At 33.2% G+C, this 20,523-nt stretch overlaps 2 protein-coding genes across 2 annotated transcripts; both read left to right on the top strand.

Annotated features, from left to right (window-relative positions):
- The first annotated feature begins 11,162 nt into the window (after nucleotides 1-11,162).
- Nucleotides 11,163-12,033, top strand: LOC139842727 (secreted RxLR effector protein 161-like). Its single transcript, XM_071832837.1, has 2 exons — nucleotides 11,163-11,397; nucleotides 11,720-12,033. Exons 1-2 carry the CDS (start codon nucleotides 11,163-11,165, stop codon nucleotides 12,031-12,033), a joined length of 549 nt encoding a protein of 182 aa, XP_071688938.1.
- Nucleotides 12,034-13,340: 1,307 nt separating this feature from the next.
- LOC139839959 (uncharacterized) lies at nucleotides 13,341-14,147 on the top strand. Its single transcript, XM_071830174.1, has one exon. It carries the CDS (start codon nucleotides 13,341-13,343, stop codon nucleotides 14,145-14,147), a length of 807 nt encoding a protein of 268 aa, XP_071686275.1.
- Nucleotides 14,148-20,523: the final 6,376 nt, after the last annotated feature.

The following is a 20,523-nucleotide window of genomic DNA, read 5'->3' as shown; positions in this document are numbered from 1 at the left end:
AATACTTCTACTTAACAAAAATGCTTACAATTACATCCTCGTTCAGTTTCATCAACAATTCTACTCGTATGCACCCGTATTCGTACTCGTACAATACACAGCTTTTAGATGTATGTACTATTGGTATATACACTCCAATGATCAGCTCTTAGCAGCCCATGTGAGTCACCTAACACATGTGGGAACCATCATTTGGCAACTAGCATGAAATATCTCATAAAATTACAAAAATATGAGTAATCATTCATGACTTATTTACATGAAAACAAAATTACATATCCTTTATATCTAATCCATACACCAACGACCAAAAACACCTACAAACACTTTCATTCTTCAATTTTCTTCATCTAATTGATCTCTCTCAAGTTCTATCTTCAAGTTCTAAGTGTTCTTCATATATTCTACAAGTTCTAGTTACATAAAATCAAGAATACTTTCAAGTTTGCTAGCTCACTTCCAATCTTGTAAGGTGATCATCCAACCTCAAGAAATCTTTGTTTCTTACAGTAGGTTATCATTCTAATACAAGGTAATAATCATATTCAAACTTTGGTTCAATTTCTATAACTATAACAATCTTATTTCAAGTGATGATCTTACTTGAACTTGTTTTCGTGCTATGATTCTGCTTCAAGAACTTCGAGCCATCCAAGGATCCGTTAAAGCTAGATCCATTTTTCTATTTTCCAGTAGGTTTATCCAAGGAACTTAAGGTAGTAATGATGTTCATAACATCATTCGATTCATACATATAAAGCTATCTTATTCGAAGGTTTAAACTTGTAATCACTAGAACATAGTTTAGTTAATTCTAAACTTGTTCACAAACAAAAGTTAATCCTTCTAACTTGACTTTTAAAATCAACTAAACACATGTTCTATATCTATATGATATTCTAACTTAATGATTTAAAACCTGGAAACACGAAAAACACCCTAAAATCGGATTTACGCCGTCGTAGTAACACCGCGGGCTGTTTTGGGTTAGTTAATTAAAAACTATGATAAACTTTGATTTAAAAGTTGTTATTCTGAGAAAATTATTGTTATTATGAACATGAAATTATATCCAAAAATTATGGTTAAACTCAAAGTGGAAGTATGTTTTCTAAAATGGTCATCTAGACGTCGTTCTTTCGACTGAAATGACTACCTTTACAAAAATGACTTGTAACTTATTTTTTCGACTATAAACCTATAATTTTTCTGTTTAGATTCATAAAATAGAGTTCAATATGAAACCATAGCAATTTGATTCACTCAAAACGGATTTAAAATGAAGAAGTTATGGGTAAAACAAGATTGGATAATTTTTCTCATTTTAGCTACGTGAAAATTGGTAACAAATCTATTCCAACCATAACTTAATCAACTTGTATTGTATATTAGGTAATCTTGAGATACCATAGACACGTATACAATGTTTCGACCTATCATGTCGACACATCTATATATATTTCGGAACAACCATAGACATTCTATATGTGAATGTTGGAGTTAGCTATACAGGGTTGAGATTGATTCCAAAATATATATAGTTTGAGTTGTGATCAATACTGAGATACGTATACACTGGATCGTGGATTGATTCAAGATAATATTTATCGATTTATTTCTGTACATCTAACTGTGGACAACTAGTTGTAGGTTACTAACGAGGACAGCTGACTTAATAAACTTAAAACATCAAAATATATTAAAAGTGTTGTAAATATATTTTGAACATACTTTGATATATATGTATATATTGTTATAGGTTCGTGAATCAACCAGTGGCCATGTCTTACTTCCCGACGAAGTAAAAATCTGTGAAAGTGAGTTATAGTCCCACTTTTAAAATCTAATATTTTTGTGATAAGAATACATACAGGTTTTATAAATGATTTACAAAATAGACACAAGTACGTGAAACTACATTCTATGGTTGAATTATCGAAATCGAATATGCCCCTTTTTATTAAGTCTGGTAATCTAAGAATTAGGGAACAGACACCCTAATTGACGCGAATCCTAAAGATAGATCTATTGGGCCTAACAAACCCCATCCAAAGTACCGGATGCTTTAGTACTTCGAAATTTATATCATATCCGAAGGGTGTCCCGGAATGATGGGGATATTCTTATATATGCATCTTGTTAATGTCGGTTACCAGGTGTTCACCATATGAATGATTTTTATCTCTATGTATGGGATGTGTATTGAAATATGAAATCTTGTGGTCTATTATTATGATTTGATATATATAGGTTAAACCTATAACTCACCAACATTTTTGTTGACGTTTTAAGCATGTTTATTCTCAGGTGATTATTAAGAGCTTCCGCTGTCGCATACTTAAATAAGGACGAGATTTGGAGTCCATGCTTGTATGATATTGTGTAAAAACTGCATTCAAGAAACTTATTTTGTTGTAACATATTTGTATTGTAAACCATTATGTAATGGTCGTGTGTAAACAGGATATTTTAGATTATCATTATTTGATAATCTACGTAAAGCTTTTTAAACCTTTATTGATGAAATAAAGGTTATGGTTTGTTTTAAAATGAATGCAGTCTTTGAAAAACGTCTCATATAGAGGTCAAAACCTCGCAATGAAATCAATTAATATGGAACGTTTTTAATCAATAAGAACGGGACATTTCAAATTGTATAAACTTGATTCATTATGGTGAAAGGGTAGATAGTGACTTTGACGCTGACGCCATTTGGAGGCGTATGTCACATTTTGATGTTTTTACACGAGCAGGAGGACACTCCTATACACATATTGACAGATCCGAGCTTCGTATTATTCATAGATTTTTGGCTAACTCGATTACACAGAGAGGTCACAATAAAGAAAAAATTACCTTACATGATTTATTCTACCTAAAGTGTATTCGGGATCCTAGAAGCTTTGTCAATATCCCTTACTGTGTTGCTTTTTATTTATCTAAAATGGTAGAGGGAATGCAGGATGGGAGTATAATAGGAGGAGGTATTTTTGTTACTCTCATTGGAGAGTATTTAGGTGTTGATAGGAACCAAGGAGGTCCATTACAGCTTTGTAGAGAACAGGTTGAGCCCTTAGGATTGAAAGTTTATGTGGGTGCTAAGGTATTGAAAAGTAGACGTAACCAGGCAGTACCCTATGAGGGATCTCATCCTCAGGTAGAGAGAAGCTCAGACGAGGAAATGGAGGAGGCAGAAGACATTAGGGATGTCTTTCGAGATGCTATTCTTGACGTCCACGTTCGTATAGATGAGGAAGCAATGACGAACGCGGCCAGACATAGTATGTATGAGCAGTGGAACTCCGAGCGAGTATACGAGGATTATAGGCGACGCCAACACGATAGCTGGTTAGTTCATCAGCACCAAATCATGAGCCAGCTATCATATCAGGTACCAAATAACTATGTACCTACTCGACCTGCTCATTTTCCGCCACACAGCCCCGATATCCGACCACCCTTTAACCGGTATGACTATAACCAAGCCTATCAGAACACCTATAACCAACAATGGAACCCACCTGATGAGATGAACTGGAACCCCTATCCAGACTGATTTGGTTCCATTTGGTTATTTATATGATTTTTATGTTTTTATCTTTTTACTTATTCATGTTTAAACTTATGTTATTGAATATACTTATGTAATCTTTATCATTTTTATTATTATTGTGTACTAATATTTCACATTTAGGATTTGAAATTGGGATATTAAGTCCCATTTCAAATTGCCATGCATGTTTATATTTGTATGTATGTATATTGTAAATTGTACAAAACAGGGTAAAACAGCGCATTTTCAAAGACTGGCATTAAGTTCAGCAAAAGCTACTAATTTTGACGACAAGATGACAAATAAATGTGATGAAACAACAGACGGAATGAACAAATGATATGCACCATTTATCATTCAGCAAACAAACGCCAATATGTTTGGAAACTTTGGTAAAATTTAATCATTTTTACGCTAATCACCCTCAATAATTTAAATTGTTACTGATTTCTTGCAAATGAGGGCATTGCAAGATCTTAAGTGTAGGAAGGGGTTAAATTCTTTCTAATTTTAAAATTTTTACTTTATACACTTGGTTACCATTAGAAATACTAGTAAAGTAGTAGTTGTATTAGAATCTAGTGCTCTCTGATAATAAAGAACAGCCCTAGTCTTATATACTGACTACCCAATTCTAGTAAAAATTTTCAAAATTTTCAATTAAATGAACTCAAAATCATGTTTATATATATTTATGAACGATAAAACTAGGTGTTAACACCGAAATTATTGTTACCTCGGAACGGACATAAATTGAGAAACAAACCAAAATGTTAAAATTCATTTAAAATGGAATAGAGGACAATAAAAAGGAAAATAAAAGCCAAGTGTGGGAAAAATTACCAAGTTATCTTAAACATATGTCACATATTTCTGTAACAAATAATTGAAGATACTTTTGCTTTGGACTAAACTAAACTGTTTTACCCGATAAAAGAAAAGAGGAGATGGATCTACACGATGAATCAATTTCATCGTTAAAAGGAAGTAAAGTCTTTCGAAAAAGAAACGCGCTTCTTGATTTAGGTCATGAATTTGTCGTCCAGACCAGCTGTAGGTTGATGAAAAATCTAGAAAAGTCATGTCTAAAATCAGCAGAAAATCCACGGACCTCAGCATAAAACAGGGTCGCCAAGTGGTCAGATTTATCCTAACCATGAGAAGGATTTATCTCGTACAATGGGGGGCACCGTGCAAATTAGCTTGATAAGACTAATGAATCAGACCCCCAGAAAGGATAATCTCCTTAAAAGATCAAAAATCAGCTTTTAAGCCTGATATTACTCAATCCTAGAGATTGACCTTAAAGATTGAGAATTACAAACTCATGGAATTCAATGATATCTAAACTCGAGCTTGAACGAGAAAATATTTTGATCAAAATTACAAACCGATTTGTTTTCTGAAAACCCATTTTTCAATGCGTTCATTACCATTGAACGTAAAATTCTAAGAATTCACCTGGAATTCATTAGGTCGCCTGAACCAAATCGGGTGTCAACCGTAAGAACGGTGGTTGCATAGCATGGTCAAAGACAGGACCTTGTGCCAGACCGAAAAATCATAAGGGTGAGCTTTACTATTGCTCCTACCAAGGATAGTAATTGCGTTCGACACGTTATAGACCATAATTAAAAGAATGTCAGGGGACATTGCCTTAACAGTTGCTTGTTCAACGCTTTCCTTTACAACCGGACGGTAGTTTATCGAAAGGTAATATTCGGAGCAAGTATACTGGACGTGTTGCTTTCCCAATACAAGGTTAGCAAGTGGGTGACACAAAATCACAAGTTTTGAGCTAAAATTTTCAAATCTGAAACCCACCAAACTCACAAAAATATTTTGCAAACACCGGTGAAGGGTTATTCCGGAAAACTTATCTAGGGTAAAAGCTAGATTTAATTTTCAAAAAGATCAAATGTTTTCATAAAGATCCAATTTCCTTAATGGATCTAAATTTCATAGTCATGTGGGACTGTAAACCACATCGTTACTACCATTGTTCATACCGCCGTATAGAAATCACTGATGTACAAAGTGTGAAGAATAAAGAAGTGATTCTAGTATTTCAAGACGATATTGCTTGAGGACAACCAACGCTCAAGTGTGGGAATATTTGATAATGCTAAAAACGAACATATATTTCATAGCATTATTCCTCAAGAAAGACAAGCTTTTAGTTGCAACTGTTCTATTTACAAGTGATATTCGTTTAAATAATAAAAGGTGAAGACAAAAGACAGATTCGACGAATTGAAGACGCAAACGACCAAAAAGCTCAAAAGTACAAAATACAATCAAAGAGGTTCCAATTATTGATAAGAAACGTCTCAGAATTACAAGAGTACAAGATTCAAAACGCAAAGTACAAGATATTAAATTGTACGCAAGGACGTTCGAAAATCCGGAACCGGGACCATAGTCAACTCTCAACGCTCGACGCAACGGACTAAAAATTACAAGTCAACTATGCACATAAATATAATATAATATTTAAATAATTCTTATAATTATTTATATATTATATTTATTTAATTAAAACGTCGACAAACAAGAAAACAAGAACTTTGAGCTGTCACCGACGGCCATGCGATCGCATGGCCTGGAGGAAGAAACTCCATGCGATCGCATGAGCATCTTTTCCAGTTCACAAGGCCTATAAAATCGAGTGTTTGGTGCATCATATAATCAATCTCTCTCTATATATGTATACGTAAATATTTATATTTATATTTATATTTTAATTTTAATTTTAATTTCTAATAATAAGGGTATGTTAGCGAATGTTGTAAGGGTGTAAGTCGAAATTCTGTCCGTGTAACGCTACGCTATTTTTAATCATTGTAAGTTATGTTCAACCTTTTTAATTTAATGTCTCGTAGCTAAGTTATTATTATGCTTATTTAAAACGAAGTAATCATGATATTGGGCTAATTACTAAAATTGGGTAATTGGGCTTTGTACCATAATTGGGGTTTGGACAAAAGAACGACACTTGTGGAAATTAGACTATGGGCTATTAATGGGCTTTATATTTGTTTAACTAAATGTTAGTTTGTTAATTTTAATATAAAGATTTACAATTGGACGTCCCTATAAATAACCATATACACTCAATCGGACACGATGGGCGGGATATTTATATGTACGAATAATCGTTCATTTAACCGGACACGGAAATGGATTAATAGCCACTAGAATTATTAAAACAGGGGTGAAATTATGTACAAGGACACTTGGCATAATTGTTAACAAAGTATTAAAACCTTGGGTTACACGCAGTCGATAACCTGGTGTAATTATTAAACAAAGTATTAAAATCTTGTTACAGTTTAAGTCCCCAATTAGTTGGAATATTTAACTTCGGGTATAAGGATAATTTGACGAGGATACTCGCACTTTATATTTATGACTGATGGATTGTTATGGACAAAAACCAGACGGACATATTAAATAATCCAGGACAAAGGACAATTAACCCATGGGCATAAAACTAAAATCAACACGTCAAACATCATGATTACGGAAGTTTAAATAAGCATAATTCTTTTATTTCATATTTAATTTCCTTTATTTTATATTTAATTGCACTTCTAATTATCGCACTTTATTTTATTGTTATTGTATTTAATTGCACTTTTAATTATCGTACTTTTTAATTATCGCACTTTTATTTATCGAAATTTCATTATCGTTATTTATTTTACGCTTAAAATTAAGTCTTTTATTTATTTAATATTTTACATTTTGTTTTAACTGCGACTAAAGTTTTAAAAATCAACAAACCGGTCATTAAACGGTAAAAACCCCCCCCTTTATAATAATAATATTACTTATATATATATTTGTATTTTTATAAAATTAAACTAATATAGCGTTAAGCTTTGTTTAAAGATTTTTTTCCCTGTGGAACGAACCGGACTTACTAAAAACTACACTACTGTACGATTAGGTACACTGCCTATAAGTGTTGTAGCAAGGTTTAAGTATATCCATTCTATAAATAAATAAATATCTTGTGTAAAATTGTATAGCATTTAATAGTATTTCGTTGTAAAATTTAATAGTATTTTATACCCCTTAGCTTTGACATCAGGGTCCCTCCCCTATCTTGTCTTCAACAGGTTACCGTTATTATGTTATTTTTATTGACGACCATTCTAGGTTCACATGGTTCTATCCATTAAAGAACAAGTCGGATTTTTGTGGCGTATTCTCTACATTTATGAATTTTGTCCAAACTCAGTTTTCATGCAAAATAAAAACATTCCAAAGTGATGGTACTCATCATAATATCTCATGTCCTTACACTCCTCGGCAAAATGGAAGGGCTGAGCGTAAACACAGACATATCACCGAAATGGGACTGGCAATGTTATTTAACTCTCATGCTCCTGCAAATTTATGGGTTGATGCTTTTAGTACAGCTACGCACATTATTCTCCCTTCAGTGCTACTTTCGTCAAAGTCTCCTTATGAGGTACTGTTTCATACTTCACCTCATTATGATACCTTTCGTACGTTTGGATGTAGAGTTTTTCCTTATTTAAGGGACTATACGCCACACAAATTAGCCCCACGAAGCGTTGCTTGTATATTTATTGGCTACAATTCTCATTATAAGGGGTATAGATGTCTTGATCCCCTAACAGTTCGAGAATATATTACTCGACATGCTCAGTTTGATGAAAGTATTTTTCCATTCTCCGGGACAATAAAACATGTTGATTTGGCATCTCTTCAGTTTTCTAATTATTTGGATGATTATCCAATCAAATCAACATGTACAGCTACTCCAAATTTGGTTGTGTCTAAGGTTCCCGCACAACTTTCACCATGTTCAATTTGTACTAATGATATTTGACCTACTGTGATTCAAGAATCTTCGCCTGTTGCCTCACCCGATCTCATAAATGTCGAACCATCATATCCGCTCTTGTGCTAGAAGAAAATCATCTGTTTGTTGGAAAGAAGTCCGCTCTTCGGTCATCTACTCGGCCTACTATTGAAGATAGGGCTTTTCTTGAAGCGAGAGAAGAAAGTCCTCTTCCAACAGGGTTGCCCTTCAGAGAAATAAAAAAAGTCATCCCTCTCGAAAATGAAGATTTGAAGTGGTCTATAACTTACTGAGTACTCGGTATAACTCACGTCGATTAATCTAAGTCCCCTTCCTGTAGAGTGAACGTGAAAGCCGGTCTATAGTCCACCATGCTAATGGAATGTCAGTGACACAAGTAGTAAACCACGCTTGTACCTGTACGGCTCTTTCTTTCACCTTGAAAACTGAGTTGGAATGTTTTTAGAATAGAATGCTTCGTAACCTCACCCTTTCCATCGTTAACACTCCTTCGCCGGAGACTGCAAATGATGGGAATCCTATCGATAAAGAAGAGGTATAAGCATCGCCTCTCGATCCAATCCATCTTCCCTGGCCTCCCCAAAACACTCTTGATACGAAAGAGACCTCCCGCCATAGAGAAGAGATCTAAAGTCTGGGTCCCCTCGATCACCCTCCCTTGGACCAGTTGTTTTTCAAGGGAACTCGAAATCTCGTAAGTAATAGAAGAGTGACGCCCAAAAATCCCAGTGTATCTCCTTCGCCCGTGCGAGAGACTTCTATGCCAGCCGGGAATAACGGCTCTGTTATGAAATCAAGCGACAGACAGACTCGTCGGTATTCCCATCTCAGTTGCACCCATAGTCTCTCCTGCACCAGCAGCGACTGTTCATCCCATGACTACCAGGTCCAAGGCTGGTATTTTTAAACCACGCCATATTACTGATTTAGCACAATTCTCATGCTCATCTTTACATCGGGCATTATTCACTGCCGTGCAACCCAGAGGTTTCAAGTCAGCCTCTAGAGACTCGGGATGGTTACAAGCAATGAAAACTGAGATGTCTGCTCTTCACAAAAATCATACCTGGGAACTTATTCCTCTACCTAAGCATGGCAATATTGTGGGATCGAAATGGATTTTCCGTACTAAATATAAATCAAATGGATCGGTTGAGCGAATCAAAGCTCGTCTTGTTGCACAAGGTTTTACTCAGGTACCTGGTTTAGATTACTCAGCCACTTTCAGTCCCGTAGTTAAAGCTGCCACAGTTCGTATTGTTTTATCGATTGCAACTCTTCAACATTGGACACTTCATCAGTTGGATGTTAATAACGCATTTTTAAATGGTCATCTCACTGAAACAGTTTCAAGTTGGTCGAAAGTTGTTGATAATTATCGATCTCGCTTGTCTTCATGGTCGGCTCATCTCTTGTCCACCGGGGGGAGATTGACCTTGATCAAATCGGTTCTAGGAAGCATCGGTATTTATCTTTTTTCCCTATTTCGTGCGCCAGTTTCCGTTATAAATACTATTGAATCAATCCGAGCAAAGTTCTTTTGGGGAGGCGACTGTAATACCCGGAAGATGGCGTGGGTGAAGTGGGACTCGATTCTTGCGGATAGAGATAAAGGTGGTTTGGGAATCTCTAGTCTCAAGGCGTTCAATCACGCTCTTCTTCTTAAGTGGATGTGGAGAATTGCTAATAATCCTGATTCTTTGTGGGCTAAACTCGTGGTAGCCATTCATGGTGTCGATTATGGAGTTGGAAACGGGTGCAAAACAAATGGTGCGTGGCATAACATTGTAACTTTGTTCAACTCGTTGAAAGCTTCGAACCATATTCCGACTGACACGTTGAAACGTGTCATTGGTAATGGTTGTAATACATGGTTCTGGCATGATCTTTGGCTCGGTGATATGACACTTGCCTCTAAATTCAATAGACTTTATCGTCTAGCATCGAACCCGAATAGCAGTGTTAATGATCATTGGAATGGTGTATCTTGGGATTGGAGTTGGACGAGGACTCCTTCTACTAACACTCGTGCGCAACTGGATCAACTTTTGCATCTTCTTACGAATGTTTCTATTTCTGAGTCGATTGATAAGTGGGTTTGGAATATTGCTTCAGACAGGAATTTCTCGGTTAAAAGCACAAGAATATTTTTAGATGAGTTATATCTTCCTACAACGAATCAATGTACAAGATGGCACCGATTTCTTCCTATCAAGATCAGTGTATTTTTGTGGCGGTTGGTTCTTGATCGGCTTCCAACAAGAATTAACCTTTACTTTAGAGGTTTAGACATCCCCTCGGTTATCTGTCCTACTTGTTATGTGGGTGGTGAATCGAGAGATCACACGTTCATCATGTGTAACCTAGCAACATCGATTTGGACTCGGGTGAAGATCTGGACAGATGTTCGTTGGCCTAATTTCGATTTCTTAGAAGATCTGTTTACTTGGCTAGATTACTTCGCAGCTCCTTCGGCTTCTAAGTCCCGTCTATTTTGTATCTTTGTCACAACAATGTGGTGGATTTGGCGCTTCAGAAATGACAACCTCTTTGGCTCTAACACGATTAAGAGAACAGACTTATTTGATAGTATCCGTTTGTCTTCCTATTCTTGGTTAAAAGCTAGAAGCAAAATTGCTCCGTCATGGAATGATTGGCTCCTATGCCCTTTGTAATTTATTGTTTCATTTTTGTTTTTGTCTAGCTTCTTGCTAGTTTTCTATTAATATAATTGCCGTTCCAAAAAAAAAAATGGAGCAACCTCTGGGGTTTATAGACTCTCGGTTTCCTTCCCATGTTTGTCGGTTAAAGAAAGCGTTGTATGGTTTAAAACAGGCGCCTCGTGCTTGGTTTCAACGACTTAGTACGTTTCTCACACAACTTGGCTTTGTGTGCAGTCGAGCTGACCCTTCACTCTTCGTCTATAAAAAGGGTACATGTCTTGCCTATCTCCTAGTTTATGTTGATGATCTTATCCTTACAGGCAGTAATCACTCATTTATTCACACGATCATCTCTCGTCTCCATAACGAGTTTGCAATCAAAGATCTAGGATAACTTGGATACTTTTTGGGTCTTGAAGTTACATATAAAGGTTCGGGTTTATTCTTAAGTCAAACAAAATATGCTAATGATATTTTAGTAAGAGCATGTTTGATTGATTGCGAGCCTACCCATAATCCTCTTGCCACTTCTGAAAATCTTTCCTCACAAGGCACACCTTTTGAAGATCCTACATATTATCGATCTCTTGGCGGTGCATTGCAATATTTAACTATTACTCGTCCTGATATCTATCTCCTATGCAGTAAATCAAGTAAGTCAGTTTCTTCAGGCTCCTACGATTGATCATTTTCAAGCAGTCAAACGTATTATTCGCTATATCAAAGGCACCATCGTCTATGGTCTGCATTTTCAGTGTGCTGTCCAACCTTATTTAGTTGGTTATTCTGATGCTGATTGGGCACGTTGTATTGAAACAGGATGTTCAACCTATGGTTATTCTATTTTCCTTGGAGGCAAACTTGTATCATGGAGCGCAAAGAAACAACCGACAGTTGCTAGGTCAAGTTGTGAATCCGAATATCGTGCCTTGGCTAATACTGCTGCTGAAATAATTTAGATTACTCACCTGTTGCGTGAATTATTTGTTTTACCCCCGGACAGACCTACTATACTTTGTGACAATAAAAGTGCTATTTTTCTTACTCAAAATCCGGTGTCAAATAAACGATCAAAGCATATTGACATTGATTTTCATTTTGTTCGTGAATTAGTATCATCAGGACGGTTATATTTGCAAATTGCGGATATATTCACCAAGAGTCTTCCTCGACCGTTATTTGAACCGTTTAGAGACAAGCTTCATGTTGGACCCTTACACATTCGCTTGTTGGGGGGGTGGGGGGGGGGGGGGGGTTGTATTAGCGATATAACTTGAAGATCACGACTGATAGTATTATAGGATATATATTATTCCTATTATATAGATTGTTTCCTTGTTGTATTTATTTCCTATTCAAACATGTATTGTTTCCTATATATATTGATCAATAAAACATCCCACAAGGTGTGGAGAATTAAACCCTAATACATAACTCCAACTTTTTCGTTTCTATAAACTAGAATACTATATAAATATTGTTAATCGTTAAAGTTGAATTTAAAACCTTTTATAATAAAACTAATAAACTATGTACATATCTTTTTTTTAGTAACATTGTAAACCTTGGTGCAGTGCAAGTACGTTTTGTTTTTTATTATATGTAGCTCAAGTGCTCAACGCAAAACTGTATTGTGTATTTACTTAAGAGCTATGATTATGATTATGTCATAATAGAAGTGGTCCAAAACACCCCAATTATGAGTTATACAAACACAGATGAAATGGATACGACCTCAAACCTAACATCTATATGCTTATGATTTTGTCATTGTGGTCCCAATTTAATCTCTCAATTGGTGGTTTATTTGGCACTACACTTAATTAGTTAACACTATTTTTTTAATCAGTTATTAACATAAGTTAACCATCCAAGCTAGTATGTATTTTGTTCAATTATTTGAATATGAATAATCAATATCGATAACTAAAATTAATTACACAAATCCAAGCATTCTATTCTATTACACATCACATGAGAGTTAGTAAAGTCAATTCCTTCTTCACTTTGTCTCATTGTTAGATACAAATCACATATTTCTCGTTTGTTGCACCACAAATGCTACACACACACACACACACACATAGGCAAAAAATAGTATATATAATTGTGGAAACTAAGCATTCTAAAATGTTACACGTACTTATAAACTCACCTGACCGCATCCATACATTAGGCCACTTTTGCTGATTGGTCATATTGTGTAATCTCTACTCTATTCATGCAAGAAGATTTATATAATCTACAATTAAATTAAATTTTCTTCATGGACTTTGGCTCAGTTTTTAACTATTGGGAGTTGGATAGAGATTTTGGTTTAGGGGTTTGGATATTTGGATTTTTCAAAATGTTTGTGGATATACTGAGTCTTTTAGTTTTGTTCTATTTTAGTTTAAAGGATTTGCACTTCAATGAGACCAATTTCGCGTTTTTTAGGAGGATTGTAAATCGGCTTTGCTTAAGAAGTTTTGATTCAAACACTAATACAAAGATGTCAAGTTGCAAATGTGGGTTGAAGAACTTTTTGAATACTTCAAATCCACCCATGATTGAGAAATGGGAAGTTGTTAAAGAAACTATAAATTGTAAAGAAGACAACCTATTTGATGATGACAAACAAGAGAAATGTGATGAAGATGAAGTAGTTGACTTATTGACTTTGAGAAGATTGATCAAGATGGAGAGGAAACGAGCGAATGATGCTTACGTGGAGCTAGAGAAAGAGCGGATGTCATCCACCACTGCCTCTGAGGAGGCAATGGCAATGGTTTTACGTCTTCAGAATCAAAAAAGTGTGCTTGAAATGGAAGCGCGCCAACTTAAAAGATTAGCTCATGAAAAACAACTTCATGATCAAGAGGTTATTCAATCCTTGAGGTGGATTGTGATGAAACATGAATCGGAAAGAAGTATATTAGAAGATCGTTTGAGATTGTGTAAACAAAGATTGACGTTTTGTATGAACGATGAGGGGGATGATGGACGCGAAAGAGTTCATAGATCAATAAGTTGTCTTGATGGTCTTGATGAAGGGCTTGTTAGTTCTCTTGATTTGGGTTTATCGCCTTGGTAATTTAATTAGTTTGTTACCTAGTAAACTTTATTGTGTTTTTCTCTACGTTCTTAAGCCATGATGTTTTATGCATCTTTTGATAAAGGTAATCAGTTACAACTCTATATAATAATTCCAAGATTCATAATCAAACTCTAATCAGTGTATAATCCAATAAAGAGGACGAAAGTAACCTGAAAATCACTCGGTTATTGTTTTTGTGGACTTGATCAGGTAAATTTAATTACCTAACTATGTGAAAAACTTTGTTACATTTTACTAGTTACATTCATTGATGCATATCTCTCCTCAAGATATTTTATCACCACTTTACCTCGTATGAAAAATGACTCAGTGAAAAAATTAACACCTTAATTACATGAAGAGTTTTACTAAACTTTATTAAAAAAATGTGGCGGGATGTATGAAAGTATTGCACATACCGCTTAATTATTAATATTGTTATTTTACTTTTATTTTTTTGGAACTGAAAATTTCATTAAAATAACAACCAACCACACCCTCCTAGCAAGGCGCTAGGAAGGGGGCCAACCGCTTACAATGGCTTAACAAGCCATGAGTTCCAACTACATTTACATTTGCTTCTACTAACGATCCAACTAAAGCCAATGGGGCTTTGCCTCATTGGTCACCATGTTAACATGGTGTTCGAGGAGACCAGGGTTCGAGTCTCGGGGGGGGGGGGGGATTTTCGTGAATTAACTTCGTGAGCTAACCACTAACATTGCCTTTCAAAAAAAAAAAAAAAAAAAAAAAAAAAAAAAAAAAAAACGATCCAACTAAACGAAAAATTTTGTATGGAATCAAAAAGAATCTCCTTCAAACTCGGCGAATCAAAAAGCACACTGTTACTTTAATGACCCGTCCTAATCCATCAGGACGAATACATTACATTTGGTTACATCGTGAGGTACTTGACTTCTATATGATACATTTTACAAACATTGCATTCGTTTTTAAAAGACAAACTTTCATTACATCGAAAGTTGACGGCATGCATACCATTTCATAATATATCCAACTATAATTGACTTAATAATAATCTTGATGAACTCAACGACTCGAATGCAACGTCTTTTGAAATATGTCATGAATGACTCCAAGTAATATCTCTAAATGAGCAAATGCACAGCGGAAGATTTCTTTAACACCTGAGAATAAACATGCTTTAAAGTGTCAACCAAAAGGTTGGTGAGTTCATAAGTTTATTGTAAACAATAAAATTCATCATTTTGATAGACCACAAGATTCAAATACAGTACACCTATCTCATGTACGAAACCATTTTCATAAATCTTAGTAACCGTACACATATCTCGTGTACAAAAATATCATACACATAACCTGTGTATAAAATCATTCTCTCGATACATAAATTCTGTGACGACCCGGCAATTTCCGACCAAATTTAAACTTATTTTTAATATGATTTTGATACGATAAGCAAAGTATGTAATGTTGAGTCTAGAAAATTTTGAAACTATTTCATAAATTCATTTGACCCTTGACTGTTCCCGACGATTCACGAACATTTACTTGTAAATAAATACGTAAATAAATATATATATATAAGTATAAATATAATTACATATATTAATTTAAATTAATATGATACCATTTAATCAATGGAATTAAATATGTTGAGTAAAATGCAAAGTAATTAAGATGATATTTAAAATAAATATATATAGATATATATAGGAATTCTGTATACAAGTAATACTATATGTATGTCATAATATATATAATATATATAAATATTAAATATCAAAATATGTTATTATATAATATACGTATTACATAATTAACATAGGTAATATTATTATACTAAATTTAATTACAAGATTCAATGTTATACCAATGTTAGTAATATCACCCTCATTTTTTATTATTATTAATATTACTAATTGTATTATTAATATTATTATATATAAGATATTGATAAGAAAATTTAAACATATAACTTATAATTACTAGTAATGTTATTATGTATTGGCATTAAGAATTATTGTTATTATTATTATTATTATTATTACAAAATAATACAATTTATTCATATTATTATTAATAATATCATTATAACCATTATCATCACCATTAGTATAATTACTTTACATATTATTAATATTATGATAATTATTAGTAACAAGTATTATTATGTTATTATTATTTATAATACTTCAGTATTATTATTAATAATTATTAATAGAGTTATTATTATTAATATAATTACTTTTAATTTTTTAAAGATATAATGAATAAATGCAATACTGGAGCCGGTTTCCTTCACTATCGAACTATAGCTTATTGTTATTCTGGTCTCCAAATCAGTACAAACCAAATTCATATAATCAGATATGGCCAAATCCAGTTAGCCATTATAATCAATTAGTAATTCTTTTATATATTTCGTCTGTGAACGAATCTTCCTGGCCTCCAATCTGTTACAGGTCATTTTCATATCAATTAGGATTCAAGAATACTGTTAAATCATGTACGTGATTGCACTATATTATTCAAAAACAATAATCTGAAAGAAAAATAAAGAAATTCAACAAAACCATTCATAATACCTCTGCTCTTGAACTTTTTCTTCGTAAACCCGAATTCAAATCAATTTCAAAAAGTAATAATGCAGTTTTGTTAGGATTTATCTATGTAAACTCTCTGCAAAGTTTCAAGTATTAATTTTCAGAATCAAGGATTAATTTTAGAGTCAAAGTTTTTGGATTTAAAAGTCAAACTGGTGTTCATGAACGAATTCGGAATTTCTTCTGTGAGTTAAGTTAAATTGATAATTTTTATAGCTTCTAAGGATGATTTGAAACACGTTTTGTCTTATAATCTTTGCCTATAACAACCTAAATAGCAAAATCAATTTTTTCTTCTCCTATTAAACAGCGACGAGCAGTAGCAGCAGATTCTAATTTTTTCTTTCTTTCTTTTCAATCGATTTAAATCAATGTTAATCACTTCTGTATCTTGTTCTAAACTTAAAAATCCAAATCGAAATACATTAGTAAACGATTTTGGTGGGTTCTGTCGATGATAGTTTAGAAGAAGAAGAAGAAGAAGAAGGATAGATATGGTACGGGTTAAAATATTATGGGTTTGAGATATAAACAGAAAAACAGAAAGGGTCCAATGGTTTAGAGAAGATTCGGGTTAGCGAGAGGTCCAAGGTTCGAGTCTGGGCAGGAGCGAAATATTTCTTTTTTTAAAGCCTATTATTATTGAGGTAGTTATTTACTCATTCATTATTATTATCATTATAATTATTATTATGATTATTTTTATTATTATTGTTATTATTATTATTATTGTTAAGTATTAGTATTATTGTTATTATTAAGTATTAGGAATATTATTATTATTATTATTATTATTATTATTATTATTATTATCATTAGTATTAGTATAAGTATTAGTTATATAATTATTATTATTTTTAGTATTATTATCATTTTTAGAATTAGGATTAACATTATTAATTAATGTTATTACTACAAGTATTATAATTATTAATACTATTATTACCACTAATATAAGTATTATGATAAAGTTTTCATTTATTATGATTATAAATACATGTATGAATATTATTATTATTATTATCACTAACAGTCATATTGTTATTATTATTATCATGATTAGGATCATTATTATTATCATTATTATTAAAATAATACAAGTTATCATTATTTTCATTAATATTAGTATTAGAAACCCTTTTGTAACTATTAGTATTATTATTAACAATATCAATATTATTATTAATATTATCATTTTTAACAAAGTTATTTTTATTATTATTAGTAAATCAATAATATCAACACTATCATTTTAAACAGATAAATATTTTGTACATAAAATATACTTGTTACATATACTATAATTATATTAAAATTTCACATAACAATATATATCAATCCTATGAATATTATTTATATAAATACATATAAATAACAAACTATCGATTTTTAAATATAACATTAAACAATTATGTATATAAATATGGATATATTAATATAACTATATAAATATTAACCTTTATGAATATATACACAAATTAAATAAAAATAGTATATAATTTAAGATATAATATATAAACTTGTTCGATTTCGATTATATGTATTAATATACATATAAATGATATAGGTTCGTGAATCTGAGGCCAACCTTACACTTGTTCAATGATGTTATATGTATTTTTACTACGAAATACAGTATGGTGAGTTTCATTTGCCTTTTTACCCTTTATATTTTTGGGCTGAGAATACATGCGCAATTTTTATAAATGTTTTACGAAATGGACACAAGTAATCGAAACTACATTATATGGTTGAATTATCGAAATCGAATATGCCCCTTTTTATTAAGTCTGGTAATCTAAGAATTAGAGAACAGACACCCTAATTGACGCGAATCCTAAAGATAGATCTATCGGGCCCAACAAGCCCCATCCAAAGTACCGGATGGTTTAGTACTTCAAAATTTATATCATGTCCGAAGGAGGATCCAGGAATGATGGGGATATTCTTATATGCATATTGTGAATGTCGGTTACCAGGTGTTCAATCCATATGAATGATATTTTATCTCTATGCATGGGACGTATGTTTATGAGAAATGGAAATATGAAATCTTGTGGTCTATTAAAATTATGAATTGATTATTTATGATAAACTAATGAACTCACCAACCTTTTGGTTGACACTTTAAAGCATGTTTATTCTCAGGTACGAAAGAAATCTTCCGCTGTACATTTGCTCATTTTAGAGACATTACTTGGAGTCATTCATGATATATTTCAAAAGACGTTGCATTCGAGTCGTTAAGTTCATCAAGATTATTATCAAGTCATTTATAATTTGAATATATTATAAAATGGTATGCATGTCGTCAACTTTCGATGAAATGAAAGTTTGTCTTTTTCAAAAACGAATGTAATGTTTGTAAAATATATCATATAGAGGTCAAGTACCTCGCGATGTAATCAACTGTTGTGAATCGTTTATAATCGATATGGACTTCGTACAGATGGATTAGGATGGGTCTTTACAGTTGGTATTAGAGCGGTGGTCTTAGCGAACCAGGTCTGCATTAGTGTGTATAACTGATAAGTCGTTAGGATGCATTAGTGAGTCTGGACTTCGACCGTGTTTACATGTCAAGAATTTTGCTTATCATTTTTGTTGGAAATCATCAGATTATCATCCTTAGGAAATTACCTGCTTATCATTCTTAGTCTAGACACATCTTACTGCAATGATTGCATAAATAGTGTATAGACAAAATCCATATCTTAGCGTATCTGTCACTGTAGACCTTATCTGACACGTTTCCTTAATTTTCTCCGTAATTCACGGGATCTTTGGAAGTATGTATAGATATTCTATATATAATTAGAATATCATTCGATATTCGAAAATCATTTCATATCAAAACCCTTTAACTGATCATGAGAGATGAATCCTACACCTAACTTGGATTCCATTAGTTCCGGAAGTGATTTCGAGATGTATATTGAAGCAGATTCCGAAGTCAATGAACCAGAAGAGCCTCAACCATTTAGTTATTTTTCTTTCTGGAGGAGATGGGGGTGGGTCCGAGACTTACTCACTCGATGGAGAAATGAAGAAGGCGAGCCCTACCGCGAACCAAACTTACCTCTTAACATCGAAGAAAAATGATGTACTCACCGGTGAACCTATGCGCAACGCTGTATTCACCCTTCTTGCTAAAATATTCCGCCTCGAAGGTCGCATTACTGCAATCTCAGAAAATATTCAACCTCTACTTCCGAATACCAATCGAAGAGGAATAGTAGAAGAAGTTAGGGAACTTCTAATTGATAATCAAGATCTATCAAATCAGATGAGTGGATGGATAGAAATGATAAAGGGTAGGATAGAAACCCTGACAAGAATGGTGCGTGATCTACAAGCTATACTTACTACACCAACATCATCATCAACCTCAGCACCAACAACATTTGTAGCATCGACATCAACAGTACCACCATCATCAGCATAACCAGTATCAACAACAACAACATCATCACACGTCTCAACCTCGCAATCTATACCTCAAGCATAATCATCGTTCTACGAATCGTTCTACATAAACTATCTTCGTCCTTCGTGATGATTATGTAATCTCTAATGTTTTAGAGATTATGTACTCTAGTTCTAGACGTAAATCTGATGAGTTTAATATCACATTGACTCACTAAATCCATGATTATGTCTGAAGAAAATATATATGAATATATGTTTTCATAAAGATGGTAATTAAAAGTTTTATTGTACAAACTGTTAATGGTGAAAATATTTTAACGGGTAGGTAATACCCGAGGAATATTTAGATTTCACAT

This window comes from Rutidosis leptorrhynchoides, chromosome 4, assembly GCF_046630445.1.
Source record: "Rutidosis leptorrhynchoides isolate AG116_Rl617_1_P2 chromosome 4, CSIRO_AGI_Rlap_v1, whole genome shotgun sequence".
Taxonomy (NCBI): domain Eukaryota; kingdom Viridiplantae; phylum Streptophyta; class Magnoliopsida; order Asterales; family Asteraceae; genus Rutidosis; species Rutidosis leptorrhynchoides.
The sequence above is the reverse complement of the archived record's forward strand: the minus strand, read 5'-3'. Positions and strand labels throughout refer to the sequence as shown.